Below are 17,194 nucleotides of genomic sequence, written 5' to 3'. Positions count from 1 at the left end.
TCTCAGCGCTTGCATTGGGAACCCATCCTGGTTTTTCCCTGTGAGATAACCCATACTGGGCATCCCCAAGGTGAAAGCCAGGCATCCCGCCACGGGGGGGCCGTTGTGGAGATTAAGCAAGCTTGTTGCCCAGAGCTGCATAGTGTGAACTCGTGCTTAGAGTGGGCACCAAAGCAAGAATTATCAAGTCTGTGGACAATTGGGCTCCGGACCCTGCCGCGTCAGGAATCGAACCCTGGTCCCAGGTCTGACCTCTGCTTCAGGGTATGCCTCCTCTAACCAGTGAGCTACACTTCTCCACAGACATTGAGTATCAATCTATGCACCTGAGTAGTTGTTGTTTGGAGCCTGTTGATGAATTTCTTAGTTTGTAGTTTAAACAGTGTCTCAATAGTCAAGACGTTGTCATCTTAATTCAGTTGTCTGCTTGGAAGACTATGTAATTTTCTTATGAATCAAGAATTTCAACAGCATTGACTTGGGGAATGAAAGAGACCTCAGATATAATAAAAGAACTCCCTAAGTCCGTACTATCAGTGATGTCCAAGTTGGAGTCCTAAAAGGGCAGCAGGTTTGACTCTGACACCATAATATCTCGGTAATGCTCATGTTCTACCGAAATATCAAGTTTTTAATATTGACATGGACGCATGTTGACTCCTCAGCGAGCCATTGAGATAAGTAATTGAAGAGTAAGAAAAAGTAAGGCTATACTTCCCTGGATGCGCTTACTTTGACAATATGTGTGTAGTTAATGTAAGTTGTAGTCCATATATGTGAAGGGCAATAATAGTAACGTTGATATTTTGGCATTCAACATCTAGCTGGCATTCATACAGAACAAATGGAGAAGGCATTCAGCATTGTGAGCCTTTTCCCCCAGTTTGTTTTCCAGGTGGATACTGTATTAGGTGCCATTGGCTTCTGCTATTCCAGGTCATGAAAGGAGGAAAAGAAAGTTAACAGGGCTATAAGAGCCCAGGTTTGTTTCTGTAGTGTTTATTGCCTCTGACTCCCCTAGCACTTGAGCAGTAGGAGGCTCTTGAACTTCTAGTATAGGACAATGGTCAACTCTCCAATGTTGTGAGGGCATCAATGGGTTCAAGATATTACTTTTGCTCCCCTAGCATTTAATAAATCAATGCCTATGACTGACAAATAAATAAAATAAAATGACTTGATCACTGCCCACCCTTCATTTCACAATATATAAGTTCATTGATTTCATGAGGAATTAAATGGCATGAAGCAGGAATGGAGTAGTCAAAAGTTTTGAAATAGATTTTTAGACAAAAATCACAAAACAACAAGTATTTCCATTGTTACTGAATGTGTTGCTTAAATTCTTAAGTACAAATAAGTTTTCTTTGTTTTTGAAACCAAAGCAATAACGACTAAACTAGACTCTAGGCCTGATTTGAGGTTGGTGGATATCATACTCCATCCCAAATGTAACTGATATCCAATCTGTCAAATGAGAAGTTCCATGTGCGTGGAATATGGAAGACAGGATGCTTGGTATGTTTGTAATAGTGTGTCTCATGTGTCAACCTCTAAATATGGCACAATGTCCTTAATATTATGGGTGGGTTGTCTTACTTACCCCAGTGTTTCAGCGCCATCTTTCTTGATCCACATGCCATTTCTTTTGTTCATAATCTTTAATGAGAAGCTGTGCTTCTCAACCTCCAGCATTTCTGAGCCTCCATTGTAAGGTGTATATCGATGTAGCGTAGCTGCCACTCTCAGGTTCTCAGGGCTCCGGATCAATTTTTCTAGAATGCTAACAATCTGTGAGAAGCGAGGCCGCTCATTGCGATCTTTTTGCCAGCAGTCAAGCATGAGCTGATAGAGGGAGGTGGGGCAACCCATTGGAGATGGCAGGCGGTAACCTTCTTCGACTGAATTAATGACCTGATAAAAAAATGATGTGAAAGGGTGAAATTATTTAACAGAAGAATTCTTGCTTGGGCTGGAAACCCATTGAGCATAACAAGCAATTCAAACTTCCATCGTATTTGAAAGGCAGCTATCATTTTAGAGTTGACGATTGCCAAATTGCACTTGAATAAACTTTGCTAAAATAATTGATGGGGATGTGTAAATGCTCATAGGCACTATCTGATCAATCAGTGACCTTCTATTCTGTGACCATGAAATACTTCTAACTATGAACTTTAGAGGCATGAATTGCATTTGGTCTTCTCTTTCCTCACGGCAAAGTCCTCCTGATCACCCTTGCTTCCCCTCTTCAACAGAGTGCCTTAGGGCTCTCTTTATCTAAACACACATTTTGCTCTTGGAAACCTGATATCACTCCAATTACTTATTGCCCTTACTTTTGCTTTGACCCTGTGCAGCTCTGAATGGCCATTCGGCTAGGTTTGTGATAAACATATATTGTTATCGATAAAAAACGGATCGAAAGTACTAAAAAAATGTCCTACCTTGGGATCTTATTTGATCGTACGGGTTCCTGGCTGGAGGCGGTCAAAATAAGAAGGTTACTGTTTATAAGAACCCTTTCTGCCCTATCTAACTTTAGTAGGAAAATGGGCAGACGACCAACGGTGGAATTATTAAATATTTATAAAGCAAAATGTGTTACTGTAGCCACATATGGAGCGGGCGTTTGGGGTTATATGGATGTATATCCCATCCAGGTAGCCGAGAACACCTTTTTAAGGTTTTTATTGATGTTTCCAAATAGCACTTCCACTTTTATATGCCATACTGAATTAGGGTTGACATACTTGGAAGACATTATAAAGATTCAACCGATCCTGTTATGGCATAGGGTTTGGACAACAGAGGAGATGAAACTTAATCGTATGATTATCACTGACTGTATGGGTCTAGACGGAGTGAAACAAGCTAAATGGTTGCTTTATGTTAAAACATTCCTTTATAATCTGGGCCATCAAGAATTTTATGATGATCCTATTACTATGCTCAGGATAACCAGGAAGGACCTTAAGAGAGAGTCCTTAGGCTTTCTCAGCAACCAGAGGCTCTGCATAGAAATGAATAAAAAAACGGTCCAGGCGCATAATCTTACTTTAACATCTCTAAAACTGCAACCATATCTAGACCTGACAGTATGTGATTACGATAAAATTCTTTTACTCCGTTTTCGTTTAGGCATTATACATAGATTAACAAGCTTTCCTATAGCCAATGATTGGTCAAAAGAACTGTGTAAATGTCCTTGTGATGATACGTCACTACAATCGACCATTCACGTGGCATTCTTTTGTAAATTTTTTTCAGTGCAGAGGAATTTATGGATTATTCCTCTGTTAAAACTACTTGGTTTGAGGCAATGTCGTCCAGCCCTTATAGCTTTACAACAGTTAGAGACACCATATGTGATAGCCTCTATATCAATCTTTTAAAAAAAATGTTTTTAGGTGTAGGAAATCGATCCAAATGTAAGATGTATAAACATAATGTCTTTTTAAAGGGCTAACTGTTTTAAATACAATGTAAATATATGAATTTTAAGAATCTTTGAACTGTAATTTCGAGATGTAATGTTTTGCACTACTTTGATTCAACTCTGCACATTCAAGCACTAGCACTTTGCCCCCCAAAAGATAAATGTATTGCTCCTTGGACTAATCTTATACGCTATACTGCACCCTGAGTCTACATGGGACATTATGAGTCCCCTACTGTATCTTTTTTATGTATTTTAAAAAAAATTCATTTAATATATTTACATGAATTAATGATGTATAAATATGCTGTGAGTGTACTCTTTTATGATGTGATTTTTTCACACTGAATAAAGATGATTTGATTTGATAAACATATACCACATACATACACATTTAATTTAAAATCTGCTTCATCACTGATAAAGACCTCCTCTTGCTCATCCCCTCTAACTTATGGATAAACCTAGTCTTGCTATAGGTACCAGAGCATTAAAACAACAATCACTGCCTAAAGTTTCAGTGGGTAAAAATGTTAAATCTTCTTAAACAAGCCTTTTTTCTGTGCAGCACCACCACAGTGCAACTCTGTACCCAAAAAGACATGCCATTGGACCCCAGCCTTATGTCCTTCATGAAAAAGCTCAAAATTAATTGTTCTATAGGAGACCCCCATTAGAGAATAAGGTATTTGAAGCCCCCTTTCTTATTTTAAGATCTTTCTTGGTCAATCAACTGTCAATGTATTCCTTGAGCCAGAGAACTGTGGTGCCTCATCGCCTTTATGGATGAAGATGGTCTATAAGGTTTGCAGATTTATAGTTATATCCAAATGCTGGTGGAGCACTTTCCATCAAAACATTTACTACTGCATTCAAGCAGTTTGCAAAAATACCATTTCAAAATTACAATATAAATTCATAGCAAGGTTAACATTTTTCTATTTATATGGTGTATTGAAGATCACAGTCAGCAACAGTACACTGTAGTGACATTGCTCTGATGGAAATGGAGGTAAGGGTGACATTCTCCATAATCCAGTCCTTCTTGCCCGACAATCATCAAAAGCAGGCATTTTAGGTGGATCAGCCACTACTAGCCAACCAATTTCTTTGTTAGGCTGGCAGGAGTATGTCCTCGTATCCCAGTGATGGTCCAGCACTAGCCATCTCCAATGCCTACTGCTGCCCCACAGCAGGTCCAGTATTCCAAGGACCAGGAGTCAAAGAAGGGCCAGATCGGAGCTGATCTGGCTGCTGTGGGACTCTCCAACAAAGAGGGGCTCACACCACCCACTGCACTGCCATCCGCTGTTTTCATCTGCATTAGCATGATACACCACCAAATTTCTGCAGCGTGGGCCCCTGTTCAGCACATGGCGACCAGAACACAGTCCAGTATGTCTAACAGGCAGGGACCTCCCAAGCCTCTGTTACCTTCAATTTGATCTTCCACATCTTACCCGAAAGCCCCTGGTAAGTGAGTAAGAACGGTGTGATGAGGCGGGTGGTGGACGGCTAGAACCCTGGATAGCATAAGCTTAGGAGCTCCACTGAGTCACTCCTGTCCACATCTCTGCCATATTGGTTTATATAGCATTTCTGTATTTTCGTTCTTACTCTTTCCCTTTTCCAGAGATTTTTTCACATTACAGTCTTCTGCTTCTCTTTGCTCACTTGTCAGATTTGATATGCGCATCTTCACAGGGTAGGGAGAAAATAAAAATAAAATACAAATACAACTCTTCTCAGAGCATAGCACAGTATTCAGTATCTTCCCACAGTGCAGTATTATGCTGCCAGGCTCATTCACACTTGGAAACATTAGGACCTCATAGAAACCAACTAGCAACTCACTAACAACTTGCAAAAAAGAGTATCAAGTTTAACACACAATGTCTCGTATGCAAGTCCAAGTACATCCATGCACTTGACGATCAAAGCTAATGCTCCCTTACAAACTGACTAGATGCACATGTGTGAATGCTCAGAACAGACTTTCTCCAACAAGCTCCCCCCAAGCAGGCAACAAGTGGTGTTTACCACTCACCAAATAAAGCCCTGTTCACCCCTTTGCTCCCACACGGCAAATAGCTGCTACCAGCTCATGACTCCTTCCCCCAGCCACTCACAACGCTGCTTTGATGCCACCTATGTCTCCTGCCATACTGCACACTCCCTAGACTGCCTACCCTTCCTCTGCCTGCCTTTCCTTTTTGTATTGAACCATGAAGTGACTTTCCTCCTTCCATGCTGTATTGTGTCAGTCTGTGTACTCCTCCTAGTGGTCCCTTTTCTATCTGCATTGCCATCTTGTGCATTGTAATTCACAGTGCCAGCCTACCTAACACAACCTCACCGCACTGTTCGGTTAGTGATATTCAAAACCATAAACATGTCTGCATACACTAAGGCATACCTAATATTGGCTTATACTCCAAATGGGTTGATGAAAAAAAGTTAGCAGAAGCACATACCACTTTCATCATGAGTCTCTATGGACCTATCTCCCAATGTACCTCCTCCTCAAGGTAGAGGTAAAAAAAATACAGAAACTTCCAAAAGACACCCCTTCTACAGGTTAACGGACTTTAACCTGCTTACCTACTCCCATCACATAACCTGCTGTACTTTCCGATACCCTCATGGGGTGTGCTCCCTGAATATCGAATCAACAATATAGATGGGACAGAATATTGAAAATTATAAAATTGACAGGCAAGTAAGCCTAGATTTTCTATACCTATATGTACCTGTGCGGAACATACATCTCCAAGGTCCGTAGTTGTGATATGTAACTATGCGGTACATATATCTTCAAGGTATGTATTGATGATAAAACCTCAGAATGCTCTGTCAAAGGATTACCTTGTTATGTCAACTAGTGGTTGTACTGGATGAAAGGATGAGGTGTATGAGTTTGATTGCTATGATCACTGAGGCTGGGGCTGTATGCACTGCATAACAAGAAAAGAACCTCTGCGAAGAATGCAGTCATCAGGGGAACATGTCAAACAATCTCTGCACCTCGTTCAAAAGAAAGATGAATAGCTTTGGTATTTTAGTTACTGTGTTTCAAAGCTGTTTCTGTGTGGGTCAAATTACTTGGAATCTGGTGCTAAGCACAGGGTTCAAGCAAATCACTCATCATTAATAACGAAAGAAAAATACCAATTCAAGATGTCTCTCTACAACATCTTGACAAGAGCACCAGCAGACACATGAACTCTCTCCCTGTCACACAAAAAAACCTTTTTTAGCATGCATAATCTATGCATGCCTATAGGGAAATTCCTAAACAATTGAGGAAAATAAGACTGGAAATACAGTACAGTGGTTGTATTATAAATTCATCACTAAACTCGTAAAAATGGAGCTTTCTGTAAATAAAACCCTTCAAGCCTACAAAACTCCTCTTTTGAAAATAACTATACAAAAAACAATCTGAACATGCTTATCCACTCTTTTTTTTTTTTTTTTTTGAAACCGTTTATTACAAAATTAAAAAAATATACAAAGATGGGCCTACAACCTTCAGGCCGGCCGCTAGCAAGCAAAAGGAGCATGTGATACAAACAATAGCGCGCATGCCGCGGCAAAGGGAAATGCACAGGAGTTAGAAGCGGTGGTAGCCACGCCATCCGGACCCCACATAACGGTTTCATTTTAATATAAATAACAACAAAAAACAAATCCACAAGGCAACCCACAATCGGAAACAGCAGCATGCGCTCCCCTAGAGGGGGGACCCTACCAATCCATAGGAGTATCAAGGGGGGGAAAAGGTCAAGACGGGGATTAGGTGGACTCAGTGCCCGGAACCGGGGAGATAAGCTGGCTAAGGGGACGGGGCCGGTGACGGATCGGGCAATAACGGCGGGGTACAGATTCCCCCGCGGTAGGCGTTCCAGGGGCCCCATACGTTCACCCATGTCCCAGGCTTACCTCTCGCAACATACACCACCTTTTCCCGAAACATGCACCAATCCATGTTATCCTTCCATGCCGAGACAGTCGGCGACCTCTGGGAACCCCACAGTTGAGCAATGTCGCGTTTGGCCACCATATATCCCAGAGTCACCCACCGCGTCTGTGGCACCGAGTAATCGGTTGGCTCCCACACATTCAGAAGGCATCTCCTCGCTTCGGGCAGCAGCGACACACGCGTAACCACCCGCAGGACCTCATGCACACCACGCCAGAATCGCTCCACCTCCGGGCATTCCCACAAAATATGGAGAAAGGTCCCCAACGAACCACACCCACACTTACACAACCCGTCCACAGCATAGCCCATACGCAGTAGCCTTGGCCCCGTAACATAGACCCTATGGAGTATCTTGAGTTGGACGAAGCGAAGGCGGGCCGGTATGGCCACCTCTTTCGGGGAGGCCACCGCAGATACCCAGTCCTCGTCATCCAGCTCCAATCCATCGGCCACCCATGCCTCACAAAGGTTAGTCAGCAGTCCCGAGCGGTCATTGATAAGTTTTTTATAGATTAATGAAATCGTGCTGTCCGGTACATGTCCATCTAACACTCTATCCTCCAGAGGGGAATACTCCGGGATGGAGGCAACGTCCGGGAATACGGAGCATAGCGCATGACGGATCTGCATATACCGAAAGTACTCCCTGTCCTGCAACTGGAATTCTGTCTGTAGCATCTCGAATGTTTTGAATCCCCCCCCTCGTCCAGAGATCACCCACCCTGCTGATGCCTATCATGTCCCACTTCTCAAAGCCCTTCGAGGTCCACAGGGAGCCCAACTGCTCAGATGCGTATAGTGGCGCCGCCCGGGTCAAACGATCTTTCCACCCCATCGCCACATTAGCCGTGTGCCACACTCGTACCATGACACGCGTGGGGCCCGTCAGACGTGCGTCAAGCGAGCTGGAGTAAAGCGCTCGGTTATAATCACCACCCGGCAGTAACATCTTATCCATTTCAAAGGCCGGGTTTAGAGCGGGCCCGTACAGGCCGTGATTAATCGCAGCCAGCTGGGAGGCCCAATAATACCGTTTGATATCCGGGAGGGCAATCCCCCCGTCATACCACGGGAGCGTCAGCTTCGCCAGGGCGATACGCGGTCTACCTTCCCAGAACAGTCGGCGCTGCAAACTCTCCACCTCGCGAAAGTAGCGCGCCGGGACGACGTCCATTGTGTTCTGCAGAGCGTACAGGAAACGCGGCAGCGACATCATCTTAAACAATGCCGCCCGGCCGAGCGGCGAGAGCGGCAAGCGCCTCCAACGCGCGACATCCTCCTTCAGGCGCTGGAGGGGGGGAAGCAAGTTCTGACTATATCGGGCCTCCGCGTCCAGGGTAATGAAGACACCCAGGTACCGAAATCCCCGCGGGCGATCTGGATAGGACAGCCCCGCGGAAGGATAGGATCCTCCCCAGAGAAAACATAGACGCACGATTTAGCCCAGTTGATGACAAGGCCGGAGTTAAGACCAAATGAATGCAATACATCAACCAGTACTATCAGTGATTTACGTGGGGAAGCCAGGTACAGGAGAATATCGTCAGCGTATAGAGATACGCGGTCCTCACACTCGGGGGTCCAGCGGAGACCACGAATAGAAGGTTCCCACCGCAGCCACTCCGCCAGGGGCTCCAAGGCGAGCGCAAAAAGGAGCGGCGATAACGGGCAGCCCTGCCGCGTGCCCCTGCCCAGCTCGAACGGAGCCGACACTCTACCGTTCACAACCACCTGCGCCAGCGGGCCAGAGTACAACAATTTTACCCAACTGATGAATCCTGGGCCAAACCCAAACTTTGCGAGCGTCGCCCAAATATAAGGCCATTCAAGCGTGTCAAACGCCATAGTGGCGTCCAAGGACGCCAAAATGGCCGGCTCTCGTATGAACGGGACACGTGCGAGCACCCCATGCAAACGCCGCAGGTTAAGCGCTGTATTGCGATGAGGGATAAAGCCGGACTGATCCTGGTGAGTCAAGTCACACACTACGCCGACCAACCGATTGGCCAACACCTTGGCGAGGATTTTGGGCTCCGCATTCAATAGCGAAATAGGCCGATAGGATGTGACCCGTTCCCGTGGCCTCCCCTCCTTATGAATAACCACGATAGTAGCTAGACGCTGGTCTAGCGGGAGGGAACCCGCCGAGTGGGCCGCGAGGAACATAGCACGGAGATGCGGCGCCAGCGTATCCGGTCGCAGTTTATACAACTCGATGGGAAGACCATTAGGACCCATGGCCTTGCCGGAAGCGACCGAACGTATGGCGAGGGCAATTTCTTCGGAAGTTGGAGCGGTGTCCAACGACACTCTGTCCTCCTCCGAAAGGGAAGGCAGCGCGATATCCCTGAGCAGGGCATGGGAATCCTCTTCAGAGCGGGAGGACACCGGGGAATACACCCCACGGAAATAGTCTGCAAAGCAGGAGACAATTTCTTCTGCTTCAGTGACACACACACCATTCTGTTTCTCAATCAACGGGACAACTCGACTCGCTCTCTCCTTTTTGTCCAGCCACGCAATCAATTTACCAGCCTTATCACCAACATCATACAATCTCCCCTGTTGCTCTCTACTGAGGCCCCTGGCCGCCTCTGTGACGAGGGCCTTATAGGCCGCTTGCTTGAGTCGGAGAACATGTAATTTGTCATCCGTCACCCCACATTCTAGAGCACCCTCCAACTCGGTTATCTCAGCCTCAACACGGGTCACCTCCTCCCGCTCGCGCCTCCGGGAATGGGAAATAAGGGACAAGGCCTCTCCCCGGAGTACCGTCTTGAACGCCTCCCACAGTGAGACCGCCGATGACACAGACCCCACATTCTCGTCAAAGTAGCGCTTAAGGGATTTAACCAGCTCTGCGCGAATGGTGGGGTCACGCAGGTACCAGGGATTAATCGGGACCACCCTACCCTCTCCCCTCGGAAGAATATCAAAGTGCAACAAGAGCGGGGAGTGGTCCGAAATACCCCGTGCCAAATGGCGCACCTCCCCTATCCTCCCCACATGCGCCGCCGGAACCAGGACATAATCTAGCCGTGAGAGACTACCATGAGCCCCTGAATGGAAGGTGTACTGTAGCTGCGTGGGATGTTTCAAACGCCAACAATCCACCAGCCCCAAGGTATCCAAGAGGCCAGACAACCACACCTGGGCACGGGGGAGATCCCTAGGGGGGTGACGATCCACAGTTCCGGAAACCACAGCAATAAAATACCCCCCCACCACTAGAATCCCCTCCGGAAGGCCAAGGAGGAGGCGCCCCAGATCCGCAAAGGTGGTCGTCTGCAGCCCCGGCGGGACATAAACAGAAACAAAAACGACCACTCTGCCCTCCATTCTACCCACCAAAACCGTGTAACGTCCCCTGTCGTCATGGAGCACTTCATCAATTTCCAACGGGAGCGAGTTCTTAACCATAATGCCCACACCCCTTGAACCAGACGTGAAGCCCGAATGGGCCACAAGGCGGTAGCCCCGTCGATTCATAGCACAAAAGGAGTTGCCAATGAGGTGTGTCTCCTGCAAAAAAACTATATCGGGCGAAATTCGCTTCAAGAACTGCAGGACCACACCTCGTTTTATCCTGTCCCCCAATCCATTAACATTCCAGGACAACAGACTCAGTCCCCTATCCCCATCATAAACAGAAGCCATCACTCGTCCCCCAGAGAGCACTTTAGAAATAACACAACGATACTTTTGCCTTGTGGTATAAACGAACAACACCCCACCCCAACCCACCCACCCCAACAAAACTCCCCCCTCCCTGCACCCCTGCATGAGCCCAGACAGCCCCCCCAACTTGCAGTGTGCCTGTCGCCCCTATATAATGGAACTATCTAAACCCCCTAGAGGAGGAAAGAGTACCCCTTCTAGACCCCACACAACCTCCAAGGGAGGGGAAAGAACAAAGACAGAAGCTTGGTCGAAAGTGGCATCATAGTCGTCCAGAGTGAGGCCCAATATCAACCCCTCAGTCCCGATCCTGTGGGCCGTCTCCTCCCGCCGCCCCCCCCCACCATCTCGATCACTACCCCCAGGCAGAGTGTCCAGCCAGTCCCCGGCCGCTTCGGAACGATCAAAAAAGTGCGTGCGACCATCCACCTCTACCCGCAGCTTGGCCGGGAAGAGCATGGCGTATTTTAAGTTCATGTCCCAGAGACGGCGCTTGACGCCCAGGAAACTCAGTCTCTGCTTCTGAACCGCTTGGGTAAAATCGGGATAAAAGTTCACCTCCATATTTTCCAGCTTAATCGGCCCTTGCATTCTGGAGGCTTGCAAGATCGCGTCCCTGTCCCGAAAGTTAAAAATCCGGGCAATGAGAGGCCGCGGAGGGGCTCCGACCTTCGGCCTTCCCCCGGGAACTCTGTGGGCCCTCTCCACAGCAAAGAATTTACTCAGTCCCCGAGGCTGGAGATGGGTAGCGATCAGGTCCTCTACAAAAAGATCAGCCGCCGCCTCCTCCCGTCCCTCGGGTACTCCGATGATGCGGATATTATTCCTCCGGGCCCGACTCTCGGAATCCTCCAGGCGCTGATCCATAAGCGCACTCGCCTGACGAAGTCGGTGCACCTCCGTTTGGAGGGCCGCCACCTCAGTCGTGAGGCCCGACGTGGTTCGGGCCAAAGAATCAACCCGGTCGTTGGTCTTGGAGAGATCAGCCCTCACCAGGCCGACATCCACGAGGACCGCGTTGATCTTATGCGCCAATGTGTCGAACCGCTGGCCCACCGAGGCCTTCATCTCAGCAATGGCGCCCATGACGTCTTGCAGAGTCAGATCCGTGGGCAAATCCGGGGCATCAGGGGGGCCCTCCGAGGACTTGTGCGGTCCGCCCGGAGATCCCTTCTGGAGGGTATAGCGGTCCATGATGTTGGCCTGATGTACGGCGCCACGCCGGGTCGACTTGGTCTTCGACCGATCTCCGTCTTGTTTCGTGGCCATCGCCACGGGTCACACACCCGCACCAGCTACGCCGTAGAGGGCAGGCAATCAAGGCCACGAGCTCCGGGGGGCCACCCCAGGTCGGCGGGGTGGGTCACAGCCGGCAGGCAGGCAGGGTCTCCCCGCGAGGCCACACCAACACAAAGAGCTCCGCGATCTCACTTGCAGAGACGGCAAGGGGGTGCGAAAGTGAAAGCGAAAGTGCGGAGTACGCGACTCGCCAGGCCCAGCCCGCCGTTGTTGTTCACTTTGCCACTGGGTCACCCCCCAGCGCAAATCCGGGGTCCGGCGAGAAGTAGGCCGCAAACTTCAATCGGTGCTCACTCCGGTACCCGAAGTCCGATTCGAGAACGGAGAACGGGTACCACCTCGGCTCAGGCTCACCGACACAGTCCCCTCAACCGAGGCAGGATGAAGACAGGATAAATGTAGGAGGTTGCGGAGGTCCTCGGGAGCCTCGCACCTACGTGGCCATCTTGGTTGCGCGCTAGGCTCCTCCTCCTCGCTTATCCACTCTTAAAGGTGTACTAATTTTCAGTTAAAGTCAGTCTTTACCAATATGAAATCCCTCTAACAAAAGTAACTTACTTTTTCTACCCCTCCTTATCCCCTGATCTAGTAGGTACAGGGTTATTTATCTGGAAGTGAACATGAACAACTCAAAAGATATAACCCCCCTATGGTTACCAGCCACATCCCCATGCAGGTAAGAGCGTTGGGGCCTGGTTGGGGGGGGGGGGGGTTCAACAGATGACCAAGAGAGGGAAAATTAAATAAACAGTTAATTTTCCCTCGTCGTTGTCAGTCAAAATCTTCCCATGGCCCCACCACTCTTACCTGCACGGCCACGGCTGATGGATGGTTACATCTGGCTGACTCTTGAAAGAGACGGCTCACCTTCAAACATTTTATATATGCTGAAATAGAGTTGACTCCCAGCCTCAATGTCTGTTTTGATATTCACAGCTGACACTAAGCCAGACAGCTTACCTTCACTGCTTGTTCCATATCTCAGTAGAGAAAGAAATCTGAGGAGCAAAGAAGTCCTCCATCTTGAAAGCAAGAACTGTAAATCCTACCAAGCTTCACACAAATCCTTCTCCATTGCAGCTCCCACACTTTTGAATTATATAACCGATGAGACGTGGCAAGAATAAGACCTTGGTGCTTTCTGATAAAAAACAAAAACCTTTCCCTTAAAAAGGCACGTAAATGTTTACATTCATTGCTTTAACTAACCTTAAACCAAGTTTTTTTGCTGCTCAACTGTTCTTAAGTTCTTTTTCTTCCTAAGTACCCTATCGGCTTTTCCTTCTTGTTTACTCATGACTGTTATTTATACAGCTAGGTTCCTCAGGTGTAGTTGTCTGTTGTAAAGTGCTCCAACACCATGAAGGTTATAGAAGAACCATAAGAAAGTAACTGTAATGGAACAACACTAAGCCAGAGGTCACCACTTTCTAGTGTAATGTACAATGCCTTGTTGTGTAGAATAAAACGTGGATCCTTTTCAAGAGCATTATTTTTACTAGAGCAAAATAACCGAACTCTGATGTAAGATAACCCTTTTGGCAGTAGCGCCAGGACACTCATAGGAGTAACAGTCGCGCCATATAAGTAACCCCACATAGACATACACATATTCACCCTGATAATGCATGTACATTATGCCAGTGATCAGTTCTCTCTACATGGAAATGGGATCATTAGAATTGCTCTGACAAAGTGTAAAGAGTTCCACCATGGAAATCTTACACAACACACCAAAATTGCAGATGGCAGACTACAGTGCCCTACTTACATCACGGTTGGTCATGTTCCAGTATGGTCTCTCTCCATAGGCCAATACCTCCCACATAACAACGCCATAGCTCCACACATCACTGGCAGAAGAAAACTTGCGAAATGTGATCGCTTCAGGTGCCGTCCAACGTATGGGGATCTTACCACCCTATTAAGATTCAAAGGAAGGACACACAAGGTGAGAGTAAGGAATACATGATTTCACGTTCAAACAGTGTAAGTTATTGATGATCGCAAATACAAATCATTAAGTTTACGAAAGATTGCCTAAGAATTTAATCTTAGTAGCCAACCATTAGCAGGATCAAAATGGTATTAAATAACCCTGCGAGTATTACCTATGAACTGAATGGCTGTCATCATATTCAACCACATCTGTGCACTCAGCACTGTATTCCATGCTGACCACTACAGCTACAACTTCCTGTTGGAATTCTTTCTTCTTGAGGACTATCACACCCTCTAAAAAGGCATGTCTCTTGTATTTGAAACAGAGGGTTTCTCACTTATTGTAAATTCTATTATAGACTTGCATGTCAAATCGACATATAATTTTTGGAAGATTAGGGTGGAATCAAAGCAGAAAACTGAATGGATAGTGACTGATATAAAGTACAATTATTGAAATTAACCGACTAAGGTAAAGTAAAAAACAACCTATGGATTAATTTGTTCAACAGAAGAATTATGGACTAATTTTAGACCATGCCTAACTCGTCAATCCTTTTTTTTTGTCCCACTCGCATCAATGTTGTCAAAGCTTAACAATATGCTATTGTATTGTTAATGTATATATTTGTGGCTCTGGCAAGTGAGCAATCTGACATTTTTTGCCTCTTCAATCAGATTAATGTGTCCAGGCAATCAGTCCACATTTCAGGTTCTGTTTATTTTGCTGACAGATTATTCCTTCTCAGGAGGTCACTCCACTCATTACCCCTGTCAGCACTGCCAATGCTAGTACCACACTCACAACTACTAACCATCACACTCCTACAATTTGGATTATTCCAGGTCACCAAAAGCTATGCAAACAGCCTGGGCAGCAGGTATTTATAACTTTTAATGATTGCTGCCTTTTTAAACACTCTTTTGTTGTGCTCATCTCAAAATTAGACAAACAGTGCCAGTTTGTGATGGGTTTTCATAAGTCCTGGTGTTGAGAATTAAGTGCCGGTACTGAGCCCCAGCAAACACCAGCTCAAATTAATCACTGCTAATAGGTGGCTGGTTGAACTGAATGTCAGTATTCCAGATCTTTGTCTTCCAGGCATGTTTTTGGGATGTGGATATATGTTCTATATTAGTCAGACAGACTGTATGTACTCTTTGTTGTCTCTCGCCTCCCTTATCCCTTATTCTTGTAAACATTATTTAGCCACTGCCACTGATGGAGGGGAACCATTGTCTGCAGTGGTCGGTTTCTGGATGTAACTGACAATTCATGAATATATCCATTTTGAGGTGTCTCTTGATTTTGGAGCAGGTTATTTGACCCATCTTGCACAATATGTCTGACCGTTTTTACATATGCATATGATATATTGCCACTTTTTGGACTTTATTGTTACACTTGTGCTTGCACTGGAGGGAGTCGATAGCCGCCATCATTGTTGTGGTGACTAGAGCTGCGTTTCAGTCTCACTTCAGTAGACACTTGCCATATTCCTGCTCATTTTACGATCATTGTCTTCTGATATGTCCAAATGTAGTTTTCTCGCCCACCTGCTTCTGAGGTGGCCTGACATAAGCTTGTGGCATATCCGTTCACTCAATTCCTCGTATTGGCAGAGACCAAACATTTGCAGCGACCTCGCTTGTCCAAACAGATGTGTAGACTTGAACTGTTTCTACTTTTATTAGGCAACCTAAGTTTCTCTTCAGAGTGTTGTAGTTGGTCATGTCTCCAGGTTTGGGGTTGTTCTGAGTGGCGTTTCCTTACAGCAATTAGAATGTACCCATTATGTTTTTACCCCTTTCTTCATTTTCTGCCTTGCTTTAGTTTCCCTTTGCTTCTGATACATTGATTTAGCTATAATTTCATCCGTGCATTATTCCATGATAATGCTCACTGATGTAAATTTGGATTAACACTCAAATCCTGGTGCGTTCCATTCCAAGGTTCTCTTATGGTTTCGAGGATCCAGTTTTTCTGTTTTCTGGTACTTTCCATGTCGCTTTTAATAGTGCCTTATTCTTGTATATTGTAATGCTAATTTTATAAACACATTATTCGGTTCATGTTTTACTTTCATTAAAGTTGATGTTGGGATTCTGCGGAGGTTAGGTATATTTTTCCAAGTTTTGACTATTAAATTCACTTTCTAGGAATAGTTATTTTCAATTGATTTAAATTCCATTACTGCTTTCTTTTTGAACGTCTCCATGTATGTTATCACTTGCGTTTTTTAACCTTCCTTGTTCTCAATATAATCTTCCACTCTCTCCTATGTGTTAATTGAGGTTGTTCACATTGCCCAACTTTACCGGTCATCTCCTTGTTCTGTTTGTTACTTCATTTGGTTTGCTTTGCACTCATTCATGACTATTATTTTAAATGTGTTTGAAATCTCACTTTCTGATACTCAGATGTGCTTCATGTTGTTCAAGAGGCTACTCCATTTAACAGACATGGAATCTGTACACAGCCAACATAGCCAAAAGGCCAAGGAACACTGTGCAGAGTCAATGAGTGATTGCAGAGCAAGCAGCGGACTGCTGGGGTAGTCACAAATGTAACTCACGCTTGAGTAAATTTAGATGTGTAAAGTAACTTAACCACTTTTGTCTGGTCGCAAACTTTAAGTGTAAAGTTACTCACAAAGTATAACTTACATGTTTCCATGCCCTGAAAAAGGGATGGAGATTAACTTACAAGGGTATAAAATAATGGTGGTAAATCTAAAAAAACGAAACATATAGAAAATAGTTTTAAAATAAATTAACTTCTTTGAAGAAGTTAAACATATAAACATATATGTTGTAAAGATAAACTAATTTTATAAAAATGATACATATTT

General features: G+C 45.7%; 1 protein-coding gene across 1 annotated transcript in view; it reads right to left on the bottom strand.

Moving 5' to 3' along the window:
- The window catches only part of EPHA8 (EPH receptor A8), an 876,683-nt gene that overhangs the window by 22,710 nt on the left and 836,779 nt on the right, over positions 1-17,194 (bottom strand). The window contains exons 13-14 of the mRNA XM_085608587.1: positions 14,173-14,322; positions 1,604-1,914 (exon numbers count right to left, since the gene is read on the bottom strand). Coding sequence (XP_085464713.1) covers positions 1,604-1,914; positions 14,173-14,322 — 461 coding nt within the window. The remainder of the gene's footprint in view (positions 1-1,603; positions 1,915-14,172; positions 14,323-17,194) is intronic.

Source organism: Triturus cristatus, chromosome 1_2 (assembly GCF_964204655.1).
Source record: "Triturus cristatus chromosome 1_2, aTriCri1.1, whole genome shotgun sequence".
Lineage (NCBI taxonomy): Eukaryota > Metazoa > Chordata > Amphibia > Caudata > Salamandridae > Triturus > Triturus cristatus.
The sequence above is the reverse complement of the archived record's forward strand: the minus strand, read 5'-3'. Positions and strand labels throughout refer to the sequence as shown.